This window comes from Suillus fuscotomentosus (assembly GCF_016647785.1).
Source record: "Suillus fuscotomentosus strain FC203 chromosome Unknown F5891scaffold_3, whole genome shotgun sequence".
Taxonomy (NCBI): Eukaryota; Fungi; Basidiomycota; class Agaricomycetes; order Boletales; family Suillaceae; genus Suillus; species Suillus fuscotomentosus.
The window spans coordinates 1,317,011-1,339,423 of record NW_024539515.1 but is presented as its reverse complement, the minus strand read 5'-3'; the positions used below and the strand labels follow the sequence as shown (position 1 = coordinate 1,339,423).

Sequence of the window (22,413 nt, the reverse complement as noted above, 5' to 3'; positions counted from 1 at the left end):
AGCATGCGGTGCTGGAGAGTGTGCTGGGCGTTCCGGACTACATAAATAATAATCCACATCGATTGATACAATAACATGTAAAAAACCACACATGAACTACAACGTTGTAAGCAAATAAGAGCAGACAGAGGATAACGCGATAAAACGTCAAGCTAACATCTTCGTACATGCCATGTGGCACATAAAATAAACCAATAACAGGCAAACAAGAGTGGAGGGACGCTAAGGTGATAGATGAGGCGAAACATCATGCATACTTTCTGAATATGAAATATTCCAGTTAATACTTGATTGTTATCTGACGTTTTGACACGAACCGCCTTTGAACCAACATTTGCCCTTGCTCAGGTGGAAACACTTCGGACCGTTAGGGCACACATGTCCCCAGCAGCACCGCTCGCCGTATGGGCACTGGAGACCTATAATGACCAAAAACTTAACGAGGCATCGAGGTCAAGTTGAATAAACGTGCCATTTTTTAGAAAATTACAAGGAGCTTTTTTGGCGTTAGCAGCAAGAGTAGCCAGTTGATCTGGCGTCAGGATATAGTCATGCGAATATTTACAAGCCCCCTGGTACCGAAACGTTCATTAGTAAAGTGAAGAAGACTCGCAGTTCGTACATACGCCTTTAGTGCAGGACATGAGATAGAATTCATTACAAGGTGGGGGAGAATCTGTGTAAGCGGTAAAATGTCGAGTGTCTAGGCACTGACCACAGCTAATCAACACAATCTTAACTCACGCTTATGAAGGGGCTGGGAGCTATCAGCATCGAAAATAAACCACAACGAGAAGGTAGACTCACCAAGGTTGGGTCCACAAGCCTTCCCGTCGCAGAGGCACTCATACTGTGTGGCGAATGCGGTGTCGGTAATCCACCAGATGTCAGTGTGGGACTGAGACCGTTCATATTTAATGGTGGAGGTGTCCTCAATGGTGGCGAGAGTCTCTGGTTGATAAACAATGTGTCCACAGTCAGAATTGGTAAACGGTGTTTCTGCGCGTAGTTTGGGCTCGCGCGGCAGGCTTCCAAGAAAGCGACTTTTCCCAAAAGTCCGTCATTTTGCAGCGCAGCAATAGTTGGAGCGTAAGTGTTTTCCTGACCACCTGTGTTACGTCAAGTTGTGTATACGGCATTGAGCGTTGACGAGACTTGCCGGCAAAAAAAATTCTCTGAGTTTGAGGGAAGCGCAAGTAGGTTTGTAGATACTCTAAATGGGGGTAAGTGATAGATAACATTGATCAACATATGCCGACCTGTAATTTTCGTGAAGGTGGCGTCTTTGCCGTATCCGACATCAACCAAAACAAACCTGGGCGAAGACTGGCTGAAGCCCATAATGAAGGCATCAAGTTGCTCGGGGCTACATAATTTATGTCGCTCGAGAACGCTCGCCAGTATGGCCTTGTTAAAGTAAATTGTTACCCAAAATGACAGTCGACCGAGAACGTGAACATCCTCGCTGGTTAAATAATCTGCGACTGCCCTCGTCAATTGTTGTGCGGCCTGGCGGCCACCTTCGTGACCTTGCCTAAGGAGCAAGTCATTAAATATACAAGCATCCCCGTCAATGACGCAGAGGACGAGTAGACTCTGGCTCTGTTTGAAATTATGGATAAATTTAGACAGCCACTTGCCCTAGCGGGAATTAGACTGACCATGAAGGTTTCCATCGACGCCACCTGAGAATTAAGAGAAGCCAACCGCCCTTTGAGAGCCTTAGCCTCCCTGTCTGCACCTTCAATAGCAGTCGCATGGGCTTGTTTCCAGACCGCAAGCTCGACCTCGAGTTCAGCTAAGCGATTCTCGAGGTCAGCATTCCGTTGAATTGTGGCCGATGACAGGTCTGCAAAACAGCATTAGATTACAAGCTGATTCCTGAGATGAGAGGTACTCACTCAGAAGTCTGCCCAGCGTCTCATCCCTTGTGAAAATTTTCAAATTAATATTTCAGCTGGTGCACTACATAGATGACTTACCAGAGCTGCTGGCTGGCCTCTGCTACCGGAGACGTTGCCATATGGGTTGGCGAACGGGGGTACAGAGTGGATATTAGATATTAGGGAAACACAGGAATGCTAACAAAATTCGGCAGCCTTTTAAACTAACGAAGCCACGATGTTTACCTGCAAAGGGGCTAGGCCGTTAATCAGGCTAGATCGCGGGATTCATGCAATGGGAGAAGCCCGCAGATAAGGCAATCATATCGTGAGCAGCTTGAAGGTCATATTGTCATTCGAAGAAGTTGAGACTGATTTGGCTAAGTCACGCGAACCAAGTGAATGTGCCGCACTCTTCGTTGAGAATCACTTGTACGTGCTCAAGTACGTCAATGGAAAAATTCCATCAGCATTACGTTGTTAATTTTTCTCCGCGATGATGATTTGAATGTTAGGAAAAACTGAACCTTGATGTCAAAACGTGACTGCATGCATATATGTACAAATAGACATTCCCGAGGCCGAGCCCATCTCCGGCAGGTCAGCCTCGATTGGTCATAACAAGAAACTTTATCATAATAAAATGGAAGGTTGCGCGTTAATTCAGTTGTTCGGTTGCCGGTGCATACCAGCTGAAGCGAAGATGTCAGGGTGGTTTTATGTGCAGAGTGACGGTATGCCTCACCAGCAACGAATTTACATTTTCCTAACTTCAGGAAATAACAAGTTGTACCATTCGGGCACGAATGTCCATAAACGCATTCATCTCCAAATGGACAATCTCCGCCTGACGAACAGTCGGTATTATGTTCAACAGATTGTCAGCGGAGAAAACACACCTTCGTTTGTAACTTTACAAGGCGTCTTCTTTGCATTCTCTCCTAGTTCTTGATAGTGTTCCGCTTCTAAGATATACTCATGCGAATATTTACAACTTGGACCGTGCCTGCATTGTGCCAAATAGAATAAAGTGCACGGAGGCGGAACATCTGTGTGAAAAGATCAATATTAGATCGCTACAATAGACGCTAGTGAACATACGCTTAGATAATGCCTAGCAGTAATTCGGTCAGGACAGCGTCAAGAAACATAGGAGGGTAATACGACTCACCACCTGGTTATTGATACGTCGCTGCTTCGATGGAGAAGGAGGGGTCAATCGCGGCAAGCGAAGCGGGATCTCGCTTGCTTCGCTGGACTCGCTACTACCCTCACTTGGCTCCATTGATGGGCAGTTAAACCGCGTAGACATTGTTAACGGTGTTTGCAACACTGATTTATAACTTGGGAGACTTCCGCGCCGAGCCATTGCTCCTTGGCCTTCTCCAGAAAAAGAGTTGATACCAGGCGGAGTAGTAGGAGGACAGACAGGTTGCGGTGCGGTCAATTTTGGAGTAGTAAGCGCCAGTCCGAGCAGGGGACCGGTCGCGATGACATTATAAGACGGTGCCACGAGTTTAGTTGTCATAAACAGCTCGGGTATTCTGAGCTCAGGTAGCTGAAGCGCTCTGATATCAATCGCTACATCAGAATAACCAGGCATGAGAACAAGCTTATGACCAAGGCTCGAAGTGACAACAGAACGAAGGTTGTGCACATAGCCATTATCATGGCATCCTATTTGGCGAAAATCAGTAAACTACTTGAAGTGTGGAGGTGGGACTTACCACCGAAGAATATTTTGTAAGTGTGTGGAAGACGGATGTTATCTTCAAGATGGACTAGATATCCAGAAATAACTTCAATGCATCCGTGCAGATCATCACACAAGTCAACTCACCTTTAAGCTTTGCATCAGCAGCTTCTTTGCTACCTCCTACGTCAACCATGATAAATCGCTCAGCAGCTTGATTGAAGCCCATCATAAAGTCATCAAACTTGGCTCTAACCGTCGTCAGACCCACTCGGCCGAACGTCTCTAGAAGGCCGCGTTTGTTGTAGAAGAGATACACCCAAAGTTGATATTGTTCAAATCCTTCACTGGTAGATATGAATTGGCGAACGCGTTCGGTCAGTTTTCTCGCAGCAGCTAGGCCACCGTCCTGGCCTTGGCTCATCAATTCCTGCGTGAAGATCATTCCGTCGCCGTCAAGCAAACATATAACTCGTTTTTCCAGTCCCTATAACATGGTTTTCAGTCATGACGATAGTCGTCTGGGTCAAAGGTAAACGCACTTTTAAGGTGTTCAACTCGTGTAACAATTCATTTTTCTCTTCCGCTTGTCTTCGAAGCCGGTCTTCCATAGCAGAGTATGCTGTTTGAAAAACACCCAAATTTGTTGAAAGTTCGCGGATACGATTCTCGTAGAGGCTTTCGTTTTGCAGTAATATCTGTATTTCACCTGTCGAACATGTTGTCCTGGGATGATTACTATTTCACGTCAGAGGTGCATACCAGAAAGGTGCTCGAGGGTGTTTCGTCTGCATGGCCGTCATTCAGTATTCCACATAGCAAGGCAACCGAGTACGGACATTGCATGCTGCTGAATGGCTCCATGATTTTCGTTTGCGTTCATCATGCTGGTGAGGCAGGAGAGAAGTCGTGCCGCGCCACAGTTTATAAACTCAACCCCTTTGACGTGATCCTCACCCTTTGTAGTATGTTGGTCAAGGCGATGCATGTGCTGTGTGCCATCGAGATTCACTTCTAAAGTTGAGGAGCAGAAAGCTCAAACGGTTCACTCGTGGCATTTTGCGCCTTTGCATGCAGGCATTCATGAACTCGCTTCTTGTTCACACGTACGTCTGGGCCCATGCATGCGAAGATGTGACCACAACGAAGCAAGATTTCTGGCCATCGGCATCGACACAAATGGGCTACTTAACATCTAGTAGAGATGCAATGCCCTGATTGATAATGATATGTCGTACACTAGTACGGTGCAAGATTGCCATGGGTTCATTGGCGATCAATAATTTATAAGGAAGGCCAAGGCGGTGACCCGTTTTGTTTGCAAACAGGGACACCGAACCTACAGCTGAGTTCATTTTCAAGGTCAGGTGGAGCCTGATCATGAAATTTGAAACCTTGGACACACCAAATAAGAGTCCACGATAGGTGTTGGGGGACATCTTCGAAATCAATATATCCCTAAATATGTCTCGGGATATGTAACGCGTCTGTCCATAGCTTTTCTGACCGAGTCTCAGGTGTCAAGTACTTCAGTCATTGATCTTTACCTTCTTTACTCCCGTGGATATTGCGTGGATCAATCGCTGGCTCATGTGACCATTATCGTGACATCGCACCATGACCATGAGATCACATGTCTGCGACAAGTCCTCAAGATGGACAAAATCAGCCTTACGACAACACGACTATACCTGCTGTTTGATAATTACCGACATTGAACTCTGTCTGCAACCTCTTTGATGCACCAAATATTAACCATTCTGAATCATCCGGCTATTTGTTTAAACCTCATCAAAGATCATCGAATGCAGTCTTGATTATAGTGAGATCCGGTTTTTCGAATGTGGAGAGCGAACTGCGCCTACCACAAAAAGGAATTCCTAGAATTGGCACCGCGCTGCACTATGATTGAATGCAGAAATTCTCCGCGGAGTTTCCAGTTGTTACTAGCTGAAGATGGCTACCTTCGCCGTCTTGTTTCATCAGATCATGAGAGAAGTCAAGGAGGCGCACAATTCGCTGATATGAGCTCCATTTGTAATTTAGAGCTGATTAGGTCGTGAGGCTGCAACCTTCTAAAGTTCTTGTTCCAAAGTTCTGTTCTTTTCCTCCATATTGGCGTACGCTAACTCGGAAATTGTAAAATGAAGCCCTAGCGTTGCTTCTCTCAAGACCTGTAGTTTGGAGCCTTTTGAAACAGTTTTGCACGGATTATAGATACGTACCTAACCTATGCAACCTCGAGGCTTCACTGTGGATTTGGTTAAAACACACCTAGCACTCGGCGCAGAATCCAAAGAATGTAAGCGAGTAATGAGGAGTATCGAGCAAGCTTGTTGGAGAATGAGAGGTGTTGGTCAAGATGAAAATTGCTTACCGCTAGCTACTCATTAACCGGCATCTGATATAGTAATATCTCGAGTATTAGTGGACGGCAGCCAAACAGATGCACTGAGATGATGAGTATTCAAATGAGCGAACGAGATGATAAGGACCAGCAAGTAACGAACACATAGCGAAGACGCGCTCGTGGGAACTGCTTACGTAGACGCGCCGTCGATCATTTGGTTCGCGTCAGTACTTAGTCTTGTTCATCTTTCTTCTGTTTGGGGCATCCTTCATTGCTCCGGCAGCTGGTACATTCTCTACTTGTTGTACTTACATACTCTATTTTCATGACCGACCTATACTCATCCCTCGGAGTCTCGCCCAGAAAGAAACGTCAACTCATTAGTTCAGATGACGAGACCACTTTCACTCCGAAGAAGCTTCGAACTGCGTGAGCATGTTTAATCTACTGTCACTGTGCTATTATGCTCATAGACGACATACTTTAAGGCCACCTACACCACCCTCTTCTGCGCATAAGGGCAGCAAACCAAATCACACGTCCTTGCCACATCACCTTTCACGACTCAACACAATTCAAACAGCCCTGCAGCATGCATTATCACATGCATTGGCAACATGCGCTGTGTCTCCATCCTCTGACACGGGCATAGTGCGAAACGTGCTCAATCATATGTCCATCATGACTTATTCTGGGCTCACAACCAAATTCGACACCGATGATCTTAAGCGACTTTGCTGGGTATGGGAGTGGGATGCAAAGTCGCTTCCTGACCTTACAAGTAAACACAAGGCAATCGATGATGAGAACCCCTTCTTAGATAGCCCTGCACAGCCTCCTGCCAAAGACTGGACGCGAGGCGCGATGGGATTGGTCATCAGCCCAACTACCCATTATTCCAAGAGCGCGGGCAAACGCGTACCTGTATACGGTATTGGTATCGAGGTTGAAATCGATATTGACAAAGATATGGGGGGTGGGATGGCTGCAGTAGCTCGATGGACCGCCGATGCAGAAAAGCGGCGAACTGAGTTTCGAAATAAACTTGAGCGCTGGGTCAAGGTTTGTCCCCCAGATCTCTGCTACTATTACATACGTTAACTCCAATTATAGCTTCACCCTGATGTCCCGAATGTGCCAAATGTCCCTTTGGCAGATATCTCAGAGCTTGTCACTGCAGTCAAGGCGTCCTCGCTGACTCGAGTGCTTGCTTCTGCCTCGCCTAAGGGTGCCTCAATTCTTAAGAATATGGTTCCGTCCAGTCCAAATTCACCGGTGAAGTCGCCTGTGAAGCGTTCAACCGCCGCACATGAGTTTACGGTCCCCTTTCCTGCGATCAGTCCTTCAAAGTCAGCACTTGCATCATCATCGAAATCTTCCATCGCATTTCCTCAGACACCATCATCGCGCCAGAGGCGCGCAGATCTTTTGATCGGCCTTCTAACCCCAAAGACTCCTGCACGTCATAGATGCGAGAGCGATGCATCGGACTCTCTGCCTATGACACCTGTCCATCAACGCGGTGCCAACGCGGAGACTGCACCATCAACTCCGAGTACATCTCGTCGTCAAGCTTTGTATGATCGAATTCGTCAGAAGTCTGTTACCACCAGTCCAACCAAAGCAAAGAGCGCGGAAGTTGTGGGAGGAAAGCTCTCTAGAGAGCAAATCCAGAAAATGGGTCAGGAAGAGATTCGACGGCGCTGCCTACTCGGTCGCCTGGGTGGTGTCGCCGAGAGTGCCTGGATGTTAGTACCATGCACCTGACCTGTTCTTTCATTGATTTCTTATTTAACAGGCTTTTCTCGGCTCCTGTCGGTCCGACTTCCACGCCAACTATTCGCAAACGTAAAGTTCTTCCGACCTCTGAGGTCGCGGCTGCGATCATTAAATCTTCCCCTGTGCCGATGTCAACTCTAGAAGCAAATGAATCACTAAGACTACTCACGAGCCTCTGTCCATTCTTTCTGCGACCTCTGGAAATCGCCGGCAAAGAATGGCTTGAGATGCCATCCACGTCATCGGTGCAGGACTCTGACACTAGCACTGTCGACAAGTCGGTACCTCCTAGTCCAACCAAGAAGTCCACTGGCAGCAAACTCGTCCCACCACCCAGTCCAGGTACTCGTTATACTTCTACTATAGGTCCACCGCCCAGTCCCGGCTCTCGTGCGAAATTCGACAGCGCCGAAATACTCACCCGGAGTCCCAGGCGAGTTAAGCGTGAAATAGGCGGCCTCAGAGAAGTGAGGGAAATTATTCGGAGAGAGCTGGAGCTGCAGGATTAGCTCCAGATCAGTGCTCATCTTAACTCTATTTCTAACTTTATCAGTGCGATACCTCCCCTCCACATCCATATCATTGCTTGTCTACCATCACTTTGTTAACTTTTAGCTATGTATGTAGATAACTTTTCGATGTATTACTTGCTTCATTCCCCTCTGGAAGAACCTCCTGGAGATGTTATGACTATCATTCGTTAACCAGAAACTCTGCCCATACCTCGTCCATGTGATATAAAATACTCATATGCCCCCCATCAACGTGTTTCATCCGTGCATTCTTGTAATTGGCAGCAAGATAGTATGCATAAGCCACAGGAGACATGTCATCGTCCTTACTCGCTGTGAGCAAGACAGGCGGACGGGAGTGTTCCTCGTCCAATGCGTCAGGCCGAAATCCCCAATCTGAGTGCAGAAGAGGTGGCGTAAGCATGAAGCCTACCCAGGACTTGGAGGTGCTCTTCAGGACATTCTCAGCCATTTTCCGCACATAATCATCTGGTACCATCCCGCGTTCCTCACTCCACTTCGCAAACTCCTCGCGCTCCGCCTGGTCCATTCTGTCAAAAACAGTTTCCCGCAACGATGCCTCCGCGCCTTCTATGGTCTTCAACTTTCTCGCCAGCACGAATTTTATTAGATGACTGAGAAGGTTGAATGGCATGTAGTACCCGATAGGACCAGGTAGAATATATTGCGTCCACGTCATGTATCTGGCGTAATCGGTATGGTACCGAAACGGGCTGAAGGCGCCTAATAGCAGCAGGCCTGCTATGCACCGGCCGAATGGAAACTTGTCATATGGTGCACCATACAATATCTGTGCAGCGACTGTGCCGAGCGAGCCGCCTGCGATGTACAGTTTAATGTTATGGCCGTCAAAATCTGGGTATAGGTGGGACAACAGCGCGGTCATGTCGCTCGTGAGGCAGTCGCGGTATAGTGTCGACGGGGGAGGTGGTGACGTGTTGCCCCATCCAGGCATGGTGGGCGTGATGAAATGAACGTTCTTGCTCAGAAAGACCTGAGATGGCTGCGACGCATCCCCGACAGTGAAGAAGCCATGCATGTAAAGAACGACAGTCTTGCTGGATAGGTTTCCTGCTTCTGCGTATGCCAAGGTACGCCCATCGCGCAGAGGAAGGAATCTCTCCTCAGAGCCTATGTCTGTAGACATGAATCAAGAATGGTATAATATCGGTGCAGACGAAGATCGCAGCGTGACGACCAGTATATATGCCCCATCAGCAGACCGCCTGTGTAAATCGGAAAAGGAAACACTTCCCGCCGCAGCACAGGGATGTACAAGCGCTGGGTATTTTTGATACGTAGAGTCGATACGCAGCGGAGAGAGCTGCACACGTAACAGGCGCCGCAGCTTATAGGAAGTGTATATGCCATAGATTGTCTGAGATTCTCGTGTTCACAGTTGTCATCCATTTATACTGCGTGTTCCTAGGCCGCCAAGCACATCTTTCTCGTGGATTGCGGTCGACCGTTTCTAAGGAAACAAGGCAGCTTTCATGAATGCAACTGCAAGTGACAAGTAAATCAATGAAGTAACATCGTTCTGAAATTCTTGCAGCCTCACAAAGGAACGAGCTTGATTTGCCTCGACGTAGCTATACGCCATGGCTCCACCATGACCAGCTTGGTGCCGTCACAAAGTTGAGCATACCGTCTTACACCAAGATGACACGCTCATTTTTGTGACACGACTCTTGTGAGACAGTCTTTTGAGTCAAAGAAAGCGTCCTAGTGTGGCTAAAGCTAGCTGAGGCTGTATAGTTTACACGCAAATAAGCGAGGTGGCGCTTCCAATTTCAAATTACCCTTGCTCCTGCCTACAGCCTCGTGGTCGTCTTCTAGAGTATCTGTCTTTTCCCATGGCCACCCAGATCAGAAAGTATCAATCATACAGGGCAGAATTTCCATCATGTGAAGCACTGCATTGCCGCAGCACACGGAACTCCTCTTTCACATTTGTTTCGCGGATATGGATGAACTGCACATCTCAAGAATGTGCTAGCCTCATCCCTGGAGATTGTTGTCGCTTTGTCTGGAGTAGGAACTTCCCTGAGACCAAGTTGGGCGTATGGCACTGCCAGTGGCCTTCACTGCCATTGGTCAGAATGTCCCAGCTGGTGCCTCATTCACTTTGGACGGTGTGGAGCCTGAGCTGGAATTGGTGCGGCTTTGCCCCCTCCCCCAACTGTTTCCTTCACCAAGATTACGAGTGTTGATAAAATCAAAATCGAGAGCACTGCGCATTGCAAGATAATACTTGGCTCCGTTTGATGTATACCTTTCCGACATGTACAACCAATGGAAACTTCTATCTGTATCTCTCATTCCATTGCCTCAGTCCCTGGACGATGGGAAGTTTGATTATATGCAACCAGATATTTGATCAGGCATAATACCTATTTCGCCAGCTAATGCTACAAGATGTATGATGCGGTAGTAGCAGTGATAAAAAAACTTATCTCATTTCCAACTCTGCTCTGATATCTTTCTCAAACTTCGCACAATCAATCACTGTGCCTTCTCTCCTGCTTGTCTCAGCAGCAAATACGGCGAGATGACTCTTCAGCACCTCAGAGATATCAGTCCCCAGTAGTTCTTGATTGTTCGTGCGCACGGCCTCGACAAAAGTACGCATAAGACCCGCGTCTCCACCTCCGTGACCACCACCTTCATTTTTCGGGTGGTGCGTCGTTTTATGACCCGTGTGGAAGTCAGTGACAGTAAAACTATTCATATCGCCAACTATCTCCCCGTGCGTGAAGTGCAATCGTGTCTGACGTTCGCAAATCAAGGAAGTGTATGCCACCATTGTGAACGAGACAGTGGCTCCTGATGAATATTCGATATTCACAACCTAGAAATACAACATCAAGACGCCGCTTTGTGAGGGAAAATCGGACTGTACCTGATGATCGCAGACATCATTATCGCTTTCGTACACACATTGTCCGTAAGGTCCATTGCGTAGAGCATCGGTGATATTCTCTATGTCTGGTATTCCATCTACAATAGTGCTGGCTGGCCAGTGGGTGTTTCCGCGAGAAACAGGTTCCAGGTATACTGCGAGATTTCACTCAGTTTATATGAAACGAGGTTAGAGACGAACTACTTTTCTTTGCACTGTATGGGCAATCTTGTTCTACTGAACATTCTAAGCAGCGAGTTGCTGCGCCTGCTGCGCGGGGCTTCTTCTCCTTCCGAAAATGCTGTAAAGAGCCGAACGAAGAGACTCGCGTCGGCAACGCAGGGGAAAGCCAGTGACAAAGGATATCTATGTCACTTGCGTACCCGATCAATCAAGATGTCATGCGCGGTGAATTAGGGTTTACTCACTGGCAGCTCTTGGTCATGAGAGAAAAAGAACTCTCAGATTCTTTCTTCCAATTGCCGCGAACGTAAGAGTGAGCAAAGTGAAAGTAACCAACGGGCTCGATGTGAACCACGTTGATCAGCTCACCCAACTGTCCTGAATGGACCACTTCGGTGACGGCCTTGTTGTAAGGGGAATAGCGCAAGACTGCCGCACGTGAAGTTTGAACGTTGTAGCACGACTAGTGATAAAGCTCACCATGACCAATTCCGCAAACTGATGCCAGCGTTCTTGACTGCCTTCTCCATTTCAAGGCAGTCTTGCAGATTTGTAGCCATAGGTTTCTCGCAAAGTATATGGTATCCCTGGGCGGCGAATGCCACTAACACTTCACAATGCATGTTGTCTTGCACCGCAACTATTATTGCGTCTGCAAGACGCTTCCCGATAGTTTGAATGGTATCGGCGGAAGCCTTTAAGAGCTCCTGCCAATCATTGAACACAAGGGTCCGATCGAGCTTGTGATTACGGGCAAATATATCGCGAGTATTTGGCCTCGGTTCTGCAATGGCGACTACCTTGCACATCTTCGGGTGGTCAAGGGCATATTGAGTGTAAGCCTGCGTACAAGCGTCAGTGCACCGCGAGGAGGCACACAATTGATTTCATACAGTCCCTCTCTGACCACAGCCGATGACGGCCAACGTGACAGGCTCATTTGGCAGGGATGTCATGATCGCAGAAGGGGGTTCGTTGGACCTGACGCCTGAGCGAGACCACAAGGTCTTTATAGGGCGCAAACGCGACATCATGTGGTCTCTTGATGGTTCGATATCGAATGCTATATCTGAACACAATCAAACGCAGGAGCTTATCACTATATCATGAATGATATCAGCATTCTGTTGTGCGTTGCAGCAGTGGTCGCAGTCGTGTATTACAAGGGTGTTCACAGTCATGTTGGCGAGTTTACTCAGGGTTGTCACAGTTGGGAACGCTTCAGTGCATGCCTCGCTTACTTCCACGTCTGCTCAAAATCTTGCAAGATGCCCCAGAGCCCAACACGTTGAGCAATGGATATACACGCTACAAAAAGCGTGTTTCTATGAAAAATACTATTCCAGGAACGCCCACTTTAACTTCAGAAGGCAGGACTCACTCAATATTGTTGGACGACGCGAACCCAATCACCGAAGGTCATCTTTATAACAGACACAAGTCACTACCACCCAGGGTTCGTCTTGTGAAGCCACTGCAAGATACCGGGGCGCATGACCATCCGCGGGAAATGACGGACGAGGAACGCGAATGGTGGTCTAGCCCTTACCGTACGTTGGGTACACCGTTTCTACTCTCTGTCTACTTATCGTTCTGATGCAGTCAGAATGCTTGCTTCGCCGTTGCGAGAATGTCAGATAACGCGTAAAAAGCTACCCTGTGGTGCGTGAATAGCAAAGGCTTATGTTGCACTTCCTTCATCCCACTCCTAGACTTTCTCATCCGTCTGGCACCTGTGCGCCTTCCAGCCTCTCAGGGAGTATGCGAACAACAGATACTAGTTCCAGATGGTATCGAGCACCCTAAGTTCAAGCCTCGTCGATCCACGCCTGCGTGTTATATTGTATGCTGGAAAGATGCCGTTCCATATGCAACTTCTAGGAGTGCGTGACGAGTTGCAACTTCATTGCAGCCATAACTGAGCTCTTCTCAGTCCCACTGCGCAAATTCTCGCAAAACTTGATCGTGCAACCTTTGCTATCAGCGCGCATCGGTTACCAGCTCCGTTTACGAGTCCTGCAAGAACTCGAACTTCTTACTAAAAGGCTTGCCGCAGGCCCGTTGGACGATCCCGCGGCGACAGTGCTTCGAAGACTTGACCCGTTCTGAATGGAACGTAGTTCGGCAAACTAACTTGATACCTCACAAAGATGCGGTGGCCCTGATAGGTAGTTACCCCCAGTCAACCAGAACCCAGAAACAAAGGAGAAGCCACAGCCCTCCGCACAGATGGATATCGCTGATGTTGTGCAAATCGATACTAACAGCTCAGAAACCTCATCGCGGCGTCTTCCCCCCCTCTCTCTTCTGCATCCAGTCACGGATGATGATCTAGATTCTTCTCTTCTTCCAAATGCGCAAGCTCCTCTCTACCACGGTCTGTCTTTATTTCCTGCCCGACCACAGCGAGCAGCACTGCATAAAGCACTCTGCAAGCTACTTGAGGTAGAGCGTAGAGCACGGTCGCGCGCACTTCCGGCCTCTGACTTTTCCGAAAATGAAAAGTCACCACGAGCCCGTGGTGATGCCAAGGGAAGCCACGCGTTCTTGCTATGTTCGAATCAGCACACTATCAAACGGGCAGATGTTGTGCCTTTAGCAATAGCTCTCTGGAGATTGCGGATGTGGGAGGGGCAAGCTTACGGTTCCACTGTTGAGACGAGTCACTGGGAGGTCGATGCAGGATGGAGATTATCCTGGGCAGAGAAGATGTACTGAATAACCATACCGATAGCACTCAGTATGACATTTAATTACAAGGAATATTAATCAGGATGACCACTTGCAAGACAAATGTTGTGATTTTGCATCAGTCTACACATTTACTCAATAGCCATCGCTGCTGGTTCCACGCTCTTCTTCACTGGCCCTGACAGTACCTCACGACCTTCCCAGAACTTGGGGAGTTTGTCGCCGGGAACAAAGAGCCGCTCGACACCATCCTCCGTGATTACGCACATGCGGATGACACCTCCTGATGAGCCATCTCTTGCCATCGCAAGTGAAAGCGCTATGCGAAAAGATTAGATCAACAACAGGAAAGTGATGTTGGGTGGTTAAGCACGCACTATTTTTCACGAATTCGACGGTCTCATCCCGCCCCCACCCATCCTGGTACGTTGCATCACAGTAACCGTATACATATGTTGAGCCAGAGCCTGATAACATGATATAATTGACTCAGTGTCGAACATGAAACTTTCAAGACGCACCTCCAATGGCCCACGGCTGGCGGAAAAGCCCTCCGCCCAGAGGAATGTTATATACACTTGGACCGACCTCCTTGTCCCACCCAGCAACGATGATACCCGCGCTGAGAGCATCCTTGTTATCATAGCAAATATCCTGGAACATGCCCGCAGCTGACGAAACTGGAGGGTGGGCGCCGTGGATTTGTCTACGAATGCTCAGTGAAAGTAAATTTGTGACTGTTGATAGATGAAGACCTACGTATATAGCTGCAAGTAGTTGTGTACTATATCTGCGACTGCTTGCGTGTCAGCTGCAGGATCCTGAGCGACAGCAGTATATCCGATCGTGGACATGGGTGAGCTTGTCTGTTACACGGTTGGCCTGGGGTTTGCAGCGATGAGGAAACAGATAGTGAGTAGGTAAGAGTGCGCACGATATAGCTTCCAGTCGTCGTACGACTGTCGGCGCCGATGACGACGCCCTTGTCGAACTGAACTGCCATGATAGAGGTCTGCCAATGGTGTACATTAACGATAATAGAATAATGATTAGAACGTTCATACCCCGAGATTGACCTCTCCGCTCTTGAGTCTGTTCATGTCAATGCGATCCATACTGTTGTCGACGTCGTCGTGTGTTATGAAGAAGTGTAATGACAATCTTGAGTTGTGGCTGAGTAGCTAAGTAGCGCTGACGCGTCTGGACGCGTGTTCTCTACTTGTTTCTGATTTCCATTCATCGAACTTACAACTTCTGTTATAGTCACAAATGGCTTCTCAGAAATTGGCTACATTATACAACGAGCTACAGCGTGCATTCGATGCGCGACCGTCAGACTTGAAGAAATGTGGGACACTGCTAGCTCAGCTAAAGGTGTGGCTAAGTTGATCTAAAGCTTTGTGCATGTCTGACTTCACGCTAGGTTGGCTTGATAGAAGCCGGTTTATTGATACCCCAAGGAGAAACAAATCTCCATGACTTGGTCGTTGCTCGTACGTTAGAACGGTCTGTGATATACTATGTGATGACAGTGGGACAGGCGACATCCTCGAAATCGGGGTCTTCTGGAGTATAAGAGCGAAAGACGTTCCTTCGTTCGATAGATATTTCTCCCAACTGCACACTTTCTACACGGACTTCAGGTATGCACAAATATTCTACCCAGATTACTTTCTCCTCACATGCATCAGGTCAAGTCTCCCTCCGTCGAAGCGTGAATTCGCAGTCCGGGGCTTGAACCTCATCCGTTTGCTCACACAAAACCGCATCGCTGATTTCCACACTACCCTTGAATCACTTCCACTTCCTGCTGATGAAATCAACACAAATCCATACATTAGACATCCAGTGAATCTCGAGCGCTGGCTCATGGAGGGTAGCTACAGCAAAGTGTGGAATGCCCGTGAGGAAGCACCAGCAGAAGAGTACAAATTCTTTGTCGACAGTCTTATGGGCACCATTCGGTGAGCTGTTTTCTGCTGGTCTGATCAACGTCACTGAGAATTATTGCCAGGAATGAGATTGCCAGTTGCGAGGAATCGGCATACGATAGCCTTCCTTTGAAGGACGCTGCAACTCTGCTATTCTTTCCCTCACAGTCTGGTTTATTGGTATTCGCCCAACAGGTAGGCACTTCAAGGTCTCCGGAACCCTCCTTTGCTGATCTTGTTTACAGCGCGGTTGGCAGGTAGACCTGACGGCTGGCATGATAACGTTTGCAAAGAAAAATGATGAACAAGTAGAGATTCCAACGCAGAAGCTCATTGCAGCAAACCTGGCATACGCTCGTGAGCTAGAGCAAATTGTATAGACACCACTTCATGTTTGGCTCCTTCACTTTCCGGGCGAATCGAGGAACGATGATATCAAACGTGCTATTATCCGAAATTATTCAAAAGTCTCTAATGCCTCCTGAGCTTTCCTCTTTGCCTCTTCAAGGAGGTCGGCTGGTACAGGCAAATGAAGGTTGTTGGACTCAACACCAACCCAAGTCATCTCCAGCTCAAATTCCTTCTCTTTGTTGTCGTCATGGACGAGGTATATTCTGAGGTGAAGTATTAGGTGAGAAATGTGAACACAAATGCCAGACAGCGTACATTCTCGCAGCCTCCGTAACAGCTTCACGCATCGACAGTTCAGATAGCTTAAGCTTCTCCAGCTCGGTTTTGGCTAGCTGACGGCCTTTGCCGACCGCTGCACCATGATATCCCTGGCATATTATCAGTATCGAGATATTTTGACCTGCAATGTGCTCACTAGGCAGACGCCACTAGGCTCAACTATATACAGTGAAGGACCACTCTTGTCGATGCCACCAAAGATCGTACTGACGCCGAACGGGCGGACAGACGAGTACAACGTATAGGTTTGAGCATTCCAGCTTACAGAATCTGACAGAGCCTGGTGATAGTGAATGAGTATAGCATACTGGCGTTCCAGGCGAAATCTGATCACCTTCACAGTCAAAGGTTCTCTCCACTGTTTTCGAGCCTGAGCCCCCGAGTCACGAGCCAGCTGTGATATTTTCCTGCCATCGGCGAGAAGGCCGGCAGATGCCTTGAGCGGTCGTTTATAAGTTCATTGCGAAATTTACCAGGGCACTCACCATGCCTATATGTTTGTCTACTGTTTGAATGCGTCGGTTAGCTCCTGGGACAAGGAGCTTGGAGTGTACGAGCTTCTCCACCGCAAGGACGACACCATCCTTGACGCGCAGCCCGATCGCAGTGCTGAGTTAACGGAGCAGACCATTAGCAACAATTAAAGTACTGAAAGAAAGCTTAGATACCCTGAGTTCTCTACCGCCTTGTTGGCGTATTCGACCTGGGATGATAAGATTGAGAATACCGTACTGTTGGATGAGTTTCAGCGATCTCACCTGGAATATACGGCCATCTGGTGAGTATGTGCTAGCTGAAAGATCGTAACCTGTCCCGATGGAAGTCATGGTAGTAAAGTAAGTAGTTAAGTATGTAAGTGAGCTGTCTTGGTACGCGCAAGCTTGAGCGCGTCAGCCCGTGGGAAATAATAACCGAACCGGGTCAGACGCGTTTCTGAGCCGGTTCGACTTCACTCCCTCTTCACCGACGCGACTAGTATTAGCCATGACCCAAGATGATTGGAGCACAATGCTTGAAGGACATCCAATATTCACGCTTCCAAAAGCCTATGGAGGTCTAACAGGACAGTCAGAGGAGTCACTGGAACTTTCTACGAATACATTGAAGAAATCTATGCTTGAGGGGCCTTCGGCGGATGGGCTCCCCCTTTCAGGACGTCGTCAGGTTATGGTCCTCAAGGATTCTGATCTAATCGTAGCTGCTGGATGCGAACTGAGAATAACGTCTCTTTCGGACTCTAAGCTTGGGAGGAGTACGAACAAGTCTTTCAAAGTACGTGCCAATTCTGACAATCCTAGTCGTGGCTCACTGCTAGAGAAGATCTTGAATACACCAGATATTCAATTTGGAATCAATCAACTTGCACTGAATCCGAGCGGGAAGCTCATAGCTGTAGCGGGAGCATACCAGGTTGCAGTTGTGGTCCTCCCTCGCGCTGGGTATTCCAAGCTTGTGCCTTCTTCCGTGGACTGCAAGTAAGCGAGCGAGTTTTGTATGAATGTTAGCATCTGATCCGTTTTCAAAGGTCAATCCAAGTAGGATCTTTCTACCATCATTCGCATGCGTCTGCCCCCATAGCCAAGATTGAATGGCACCCTTGGGGCGAAGCAGGATCCACTCTTATGGTTATGACTGTCGATGGGAAATTGAGGTTGGGTTCACAATGATGAGTCTATTATATTTACTAATCTTTTTCAGGGAGTATGACATTTCGGTTGATACTGAAGAGCCCCAACAAGTTCTGTCCTTTGTTCCCGAGAAGAAGACCTCAAAGTCATATTTGGCTGAAGATCCTGCAGAGCGCGAGGTCGCATCATTCACTCTGGGAAAGGGTAAAGCAGATTGGGGTCCACTCACCGTCTATGCTGTTATGAGGTCAGGGGACATATATGCTATATGCCCCTACATGCCGCAAAACGCGTGAGTCTTATCATTTCCTGTGTGACACTACTTCTTAATCGATTTCAAGATCTGTTCCATCGTCTTACGTCCACGCACTCGAGTGTTTCATCTCCGCTAAACAAGAGTTCCTATCCCAGGGAACATCCAGCGGAATATCAGCCCTTTCGACGCTCTACAACTATCAGCGGAAATATGTCACAGCTCTGCTAAAGCAACTTCCACCTGGGACTGTGTACCCGGCAATCTCACGCTCTTTCTCTATGCACCCTCCTACGACCATCAAAAGTCAACCGATGCGTCAGGGGCCTTTCCTCCTCCAGCCTTCGCCTCGTTCATTGGAAGACAGTGAAGGTGGTGATACAACGGACATCGCGTATCTTTCTTTCCTCCGTGATGATGATGAAGACGCAGGCGCGACTGAGCGTCTCGGAATTGTTATTGTCACTCATCAAGACGGTAAAGTTGATGTGTGTTTAGACGTAGAGAAAGTTGAAGCACGATGGGAGAGCAAACAGGTTCGTTATCGAAATTATTCTATATTGCTGCTTATGGACGCGACTCTAGGATCAGTCTCAGGACTTGCCTATGCTAGCAGTTTACGAGTGCATAGACTTGGGCCTGATTTCGATGCTGAAACAAACGTCTCCTTTGTCGTCAGGCACACCCATTCTCGACCTCCTTCAAGCAAACCACCCTGTCTTATTGATGGATCCGATACATGACGATACTGTTTACGTCTACCATGCTTTTGGCGTCCATGTCCTTGACTTTGGAGACCTACTGCAATGTCTCACCAACGGACTCCGCGCAGATGACGACGACGGTGTTGCATTGAATCAAGCATTGCAAATTTCGGCAGGCACCCATGTCGTGCCCTTGCTAAATACCTATTCAGTGGACCGAAGGTGTGTGGATGAATAAGCTTCTACGATTTTAATGATTCACCAGTCAATAGATGCTCGAATCCGATTATTGCTATATCTGTACCAAACGACGTCTATCTCTCGTACAGTATCCTAATGCTTACCTCCGTCTTTCGTTTTACATCCTTCCCCCTCAACCTTCGCACCGATCTCTCTCTCTCTCGGACAGCTCCCAATCTTCCTGACAAGAATAAAACTTCTGAAACAGAGGATTTTCTTGCGCCCATTGAAGGACCATCGGCGTACATCTCACTTTTAGGCACGGATCCCTTCGTGCCACCTCCAACGCTTTCGCGTCACTCTGGACTGCCCAGCAATCCTCGCATCACGGTTGGGACCCCAAACACCAAAACAGAATTCGTGCTCACTCCTGAAACATTGCGATATCTGGGTTCAACAATTGAAGGCTTGACATCGCACATCCACGAAATTATCCTCGCATACAAAGCCACAGAAGTACGAGCCGAACTGCAGGCGAAGGAATTTGAGCGACAGCAACAGAAATGTGGTGCGATGCTTGATCTCATTGAACAGCTGGGTGGCTCGCGGAATAGCGAAGTTAAAGAGCGCCTCGAGAGAATACGGGAAGCATACAGGGCGCTGGCATCGAGGCTGGATCACAGACTGCAGACGCTTATGCAGCAAGCGTCGCCGAAGCTTAGTGAATATGAGACGAAGTGGTTTGAGGAATTACGGAGAATGAAGGCAGAGATCGCTGGGGCGGGCAGGTACGACGAGCAATCGCTCGCTGCGCGAACATCACTGGTAATCATTTTCACCCTGGGTTTGGATCTCAGCTGACTATTGTGTAGCTTAAACGCGAGTACAAGCGAATGCTGCCTAGCTTGAATGACATGGCTGCGAAGGAGGCAGAGCGCAAGAAGCATTCGAGTGAGAGTGGACTAGGATTATCCCAGGCTTTCCAATTTGGAGAGCGATCGAATCAAGAGTATGCACTTCGCGTCGAACTAGCTGCTTCTAAACTAACTCGATCATCATAGGCGCACCAAGATAGCCGAGCTGGAGGAAGAGATCATGAAAATGGCATCAAAATTGGAACTTTCGCTGTCTCGCCCGCCATCGCTGCGGGAAATCTCCAAGAACGAATAGTTGGCACTTCTATATCTTTGATCTGGTGTACTTTTTGTCTGCTCGAGAGGATAAATAATCACTGTAGGATACCGCTAGGGTTCTCAACTGCTCACTACCCAAATCTTTGTCACAATATACGAGGAATATTTTTGCAAACATTAGAGCCAGACGGTAATAGACACACTGTAGAGTTATGATCATAACTTCCCGAGGATATCATATACAAGCAGTGCCATACTAATCAACATCTGGAACTATGGGTTCCTCCTGCGGCTGCTTCTCCAAATATGCAGTATGACTCAATAGGAAATTGTATTGCTTGCCATCACCCTGAATGGAATCAAACCTCAGTAATCTGACACAACAAAGCGCTGATGTGACTCACAATTATCGAGGAGGGGAAGCCGGGATCGAAAGGAATGATGCTCTCCAAATACTTCACATGCTCGGGTGTTAGCGAAATCGCCAGAGACTCCAAGTTGGCCTCCAGCTGCTCCACTTTTCGCCCACCAATAATCGGGAACACATAGGGCGTCTTCTGCATAAGATATGCAATGGCCACAGCTGTGATGTGTTTAGCACCAACTTCTTTCGCGACCTTCTCTAATGCTGCGCTCATCGCCCTCTCCGTCTCGTTGCGTTCCCAGTTGGGACTCATGAGCATGCGACCTTTCTCTCCTGTCTGTCGGCGGCGCTCCTCTTCTTCGTCGGTTCGAATTTTTCCACCGGCAAGAACATTCCAAGGGGCAAGTGCAAGACCTATGCAGGGGTGAACGTAAGTGGAGGCGCCAGATAGCGAGCAACAAGGTTGATCTACCTTCGGAGCGGGCCATTGGTATGATATCTCGTTCAAAGTCCCGAAGCATGACATTCCAAGCACCTTGGTAGATCACAAACGGTGATTTTCCATGATCCCGAGCATACTGGTTCGCTTTGGACACGACCCAAGCAGGAGAGTCTGAGATGCCCTACCAGCGATACATGTTAACAGATGTTCATGTCAGCATAGAAATAGGGACACTCACGAGATACAAAACTTTCCCTTGTTGCACCAGTACATGCAGACCGTTCATGACCTCTTCGACGGAAGTATCCCAGTCCCACCAGTGCACGTACAGAATGTCGATATATGAAGTCCTCAGTTTCTTCAAACTGGCCTCAACGCTGAGGTGCATCGATTTGACGTTGTTACCGGTATATGATACCTTCTGGCGAATGGCGTCGTTACCGCGCTGGTAATTGGTCGTGTACTTAATCAATGTGCATCAGCATCGAACTATATAATAGAGTGCCAAAGTTACTTTTGTAGCGATCACGAGCTGGTCACGGATCCCCCGTTCCTCTGCCCACTCTCCGATGAATTCTTCAGAACTTTGATCTTGACTGAGAGGTTGTGAAGTGTGTCAGCGACGAGGACGAATTCAACATGACTGCGACACAATACCCACTAGTTATTGGCAGTGTCGATGAAGTTCCCCCCGGCATCGTAGAAGGCGTCGAGGAGCTTGAATGAGGATATCTTGTCCATACTACCCAACCCAAATTTCTCCCACTTGTCACCGATGCTCATGGCACCGAGTTGTAAGGGTGAGACATGAACGCCCGCATGAGGGGATAATGCGCGATATCGCGCTAGCCTAGATGATGGCTTTGGCACGGGTGCCCAAAACGAAGTCCTTTCATTAGACATGGTTGTAGAGTTGAGTGGGTTGGAGTTGTTGAAATGTAGTTTGTGTGAAGGTTGGCAGCATTTTATACATGTTTTCCACCTTGACACCTCGTCAGCACCACCGTGTAATCACTGTGATGCCAGAGAAACGCGTCAGTTGTCTGAGTAAGTTGTACCGCACAAACCTCAAGT

At 48.1% G+C, this 22,413-nt stretch overlaps 11 protein-coding genes across 11 annotated transcripts; 4 read left to right on the top strand and 7 right to left on the bottom strand.

The window, feature by feature from the left end:
- Window positions 1-42: 42 nt before the first annotated feature.
- F5891DRAFT_367687 (uncharacterized protein) lies at window positions 43-2,376 on the bottom strand. The gene is made up of 11 exons (XM_041371571.1): window positions 1,983-2,376; window positions 1,902-1,927; window positions 1,662-1,849; window positions 1,260-1,602; window positions 1,160-1,213; window positions 808-1,109; window positions 745-757; window positions 627-676; window positions 473-572; window positions 318-419; window positions 43-260 (listed from the first exon to the last, which is right to left on the bottom strand). Exons 1-11 carry the CDS (start codon window positions 2,021-2,023, stop codon window positions 223-225), a joined length of 1,257 nt encoding a protein of 418 aa, XP_041232918.1. The 5' UTR covers window positions 2,024-2,376; the 3' UTR covers window positions 43-222.
- A 1-nt stretch (window position 2,377) lies between these two features.
- On the bottom strand, window positions 2,378-4,615 carry F5891DRAFT_367682 (uncharacterized protein). Its single transcript, XM_041371570.1, has 10 exons — window positions 4,416-4,615; window positions 4,339-4,364; window positions 4,119-4,285; window positions 3,724-4,063; window positions 3,611-3,664; window positions 3,055-3,560; window positions 2,985-2,997; window positions 2,783-2,932; window positions 2,629-2,730; window positions 2,378-2,575 (listed from the first exon to the last, which is right to left on the bottom strand). Exons 1-10 carry the CDS (start codon window positions 4,562-4,564, stop codon window positions 2,547-2,549), a joined length of 1,536 nt encoding a protein of 511 aa, XP_041232917.1. The 5' UTR covers window positions 4,565-4,615; the 3' UTR covers window positions 2,378-2,546.
- A 1,547-nt stretch (window positions 4,616-6,162) lies between these two features.
- On the top strand, window positions 6,163-8,306 carry F5891DRAFT_367607 (uncharacterized protein). The gene is made up of 4 exons (XM_041371569.1): window positions 6,163-6,355; window positions 6,415-6,988; window positions 7,040-7,674; window positions 7,725-8,306. The coding sequence occupies exons 1-4, from the start codon at window positions 6,252-6,254 to the stop codon at window positions 8,212-8,214; spliced, it is 1,803 nt and encodes a 600-aa protein (XP_041232916.1). The 5' UTR covers window positions 6,163-6,251; the 3' UTR covers window positions 8,215-8,306.
- Window positions 8,307-8,398: 92 nt separating this feature from the next.
- Window positions 8,399-9,385, bottom strand: F5891DRAFT_941104 (Alpha/Beta hydrolase protein; the record flags this gene model as incomplete). Its single annotated transcript, XM_041374318.1, has 1 exon — window positions 8,399-9,385. One exon carries the CDS (start codon window positions 9,383-9,385, stop codon window positions 8,399-8,401), a length of 987 nt encoding a protein of 328 aa, XP_041232915.1.
- Window positions 9,386-10,570: 1,185 nt separating this feature from the next.
- F5891DRAFT_1231073 (uncharacterized protein) lies at window positions 10,571-12,279 on the bottom strand (the record flags this gene model as incomplete). Its single annotated transcript, XM_041369573.1, has 6 exons — window positions 10,571-11,089; window positions 11,141-11,295; window positions 11,345-11,514; window positions 11,569-11,752; window positions 11,823-12,165; window positions 12,217-12,279. The coding sequence occupies 6 exons, from the start codon at window positions 12,277-12,279 to the stop codon at window positions 10,691-10,693; spliced, it is 1,314 nt and encodes a 437-aa protein (XP_041232914.1). The 3' UTR covers window positions 10,571-10,690.
- Window positions 12,280-12,535: 256 nt separating this feature from the next.
- F5891DRAFT_1169522 (uncharacterized protein) lies at window positions 12,536-14,041 on the top strand (the record flags this gene model as incomplete). The annotated part of the gene is made up of 5 exons (XM_041365488.1): window positions 12,536-12,873; window positions 12,926-12,985; window positions 13,036-13,206; window positions 13,236-13,405; window positions 13,496-14,041. Exons 1-5 carry the CDS (start codon window positions 12,552-12,554, stop codon window positions 14,039-14,041), a joined length of 1,269 nt encoding a protein of 422 aa, XP_041232913.1. The 5' UTR covers window positions 12,536-12,551.
- A 104-nt stretch (window positions 14,042-14,145) lies between these two features.
- Window positions 14,146-15,114, bottom strand: F5891DRAFT_1125217 (nucleophile aminohydrolase; the record flags this gene model as incomplete). Its single annotated transcript, XM_041363947.1, is given in 7 exon segments — window positions 14,146-14,333; window positions 14,392-14,481; window positions 14,536-14,720; window positions 14,774-14,825; window positions 14,845-14,896; window positions 14,949-15,026; window positions 15,079-15,114. 7 exon segments carry the CDS (start codon window positions 15,112-15,114, stop codon window positions 14,146-14,148), a joined length of 681 nt encoding a protein of 226 aa, XP_041232912.1.
- An 88-nt stretch (window positions 15,115-15,202) lies between these two features.
- On the top strand, window positions 15,203-16,559 carry F5891DRAFT_367493 (SAC3/GANP/Nin1/mts3/eIF-3 p25 family-domain-containing protein). The gene is made up of 6 exons (XM_041371568.1): window positions 15,203-15,388; window positions 15,438-15,507; window positions 15,555-15,657; window positions 15,706-15,978; window positions 16,029-16,140; window positions 16,191-16,559. Exons 1-6 carry the CDS (start codon window positions 15,284-15,286, stop codon window positions 16,323-16,325), a joined length of 798 nt encoding a protein of 265 aa, XP_041232911.1. The 5' UTR covers window positions 15,203-15,283; the 3' UTR covers window positions 16,326-16,559.
- F5891DRAFT_940531 (proteasome subunit alpha type-3) lies at window positions 16,403-17,462 on the bottom strand (the record flags this gene model as incomplete). The annotated part of the gene is made up of 7 exons (XM_041374282.1): window positions 16,403-16,559; window positions 16,612-16,724; window positions 16,772-16,915; window positions 16,970-17,071; window positions 17,121-17,244; window positions 17,304-17,338; window positions 17,394-17,462. The coding sequence occupies 7 exons, from the start codon at window positions 17,460-17,462 to the stop codon at window positions 16,403-16,405; spliced, it is 744 nt and encodes a 247-aa protein (XP_041232910.1).
- A 286-nt stretch (window positions 17,463-17,748) lies between these two features.
- F5891DRAFT_1125214 (uncharacterized protein) lies at window positions 17,749-20,570 on the top strand (the record flags this gene model as incomplete). Its single annotated transcript, XM_041363946.1, has 9 exons — window positions 17,749-17,907; window positions 17,956-18,110; window positions 18,161-18,286; window positions 18,334-18,555; window positions 18,605-19,052; window positions 19,102-19,442; window positions 19,493-20,225; window positions 20,273-20,409; window positions 20,462-20,570. The coding sequence occupies 9 exons, from the start codon at window positions 17,749-17,751 to the stop codon at window positions 20,568-20,570; spliced, it is 2,430 nt and encodes an 809-aa protein (XP_041232909.1).
- A 55-nt stretch (window positions 20,571-20,625) lies between these two features.
- F5891DRAFT_367350 (NADP-dependent oxidoreductase domain-containing protein) lies at window positions 20,626-22,324 on the bottom strand. Its single transcript, XM_041371567.1, has 6 exons — window positions 22,001-22,324; window positions 21,854-21,935; window positions 21,578-21,802; window positions 21,370-21,520; window positions 20,938-21,311; window positions 20,626-20,882 (listed from the first exon to the last, which is right to left on the bottom strand). Exons 1-6 carry the CDS (start codon window positions 22,240-22,242, stop codon window positions 20,790-20,792), a joined length of 1,167 nt encoding a protein of 388 aa, XP_041232908.1. The 5' UTR covers window positions 22,243-22,324; the 3' UTR covers window positions 20,626-20,789.
- Between the last annotated feature and the right edge of the window lie 89 nt (window positions 22,325-22,413).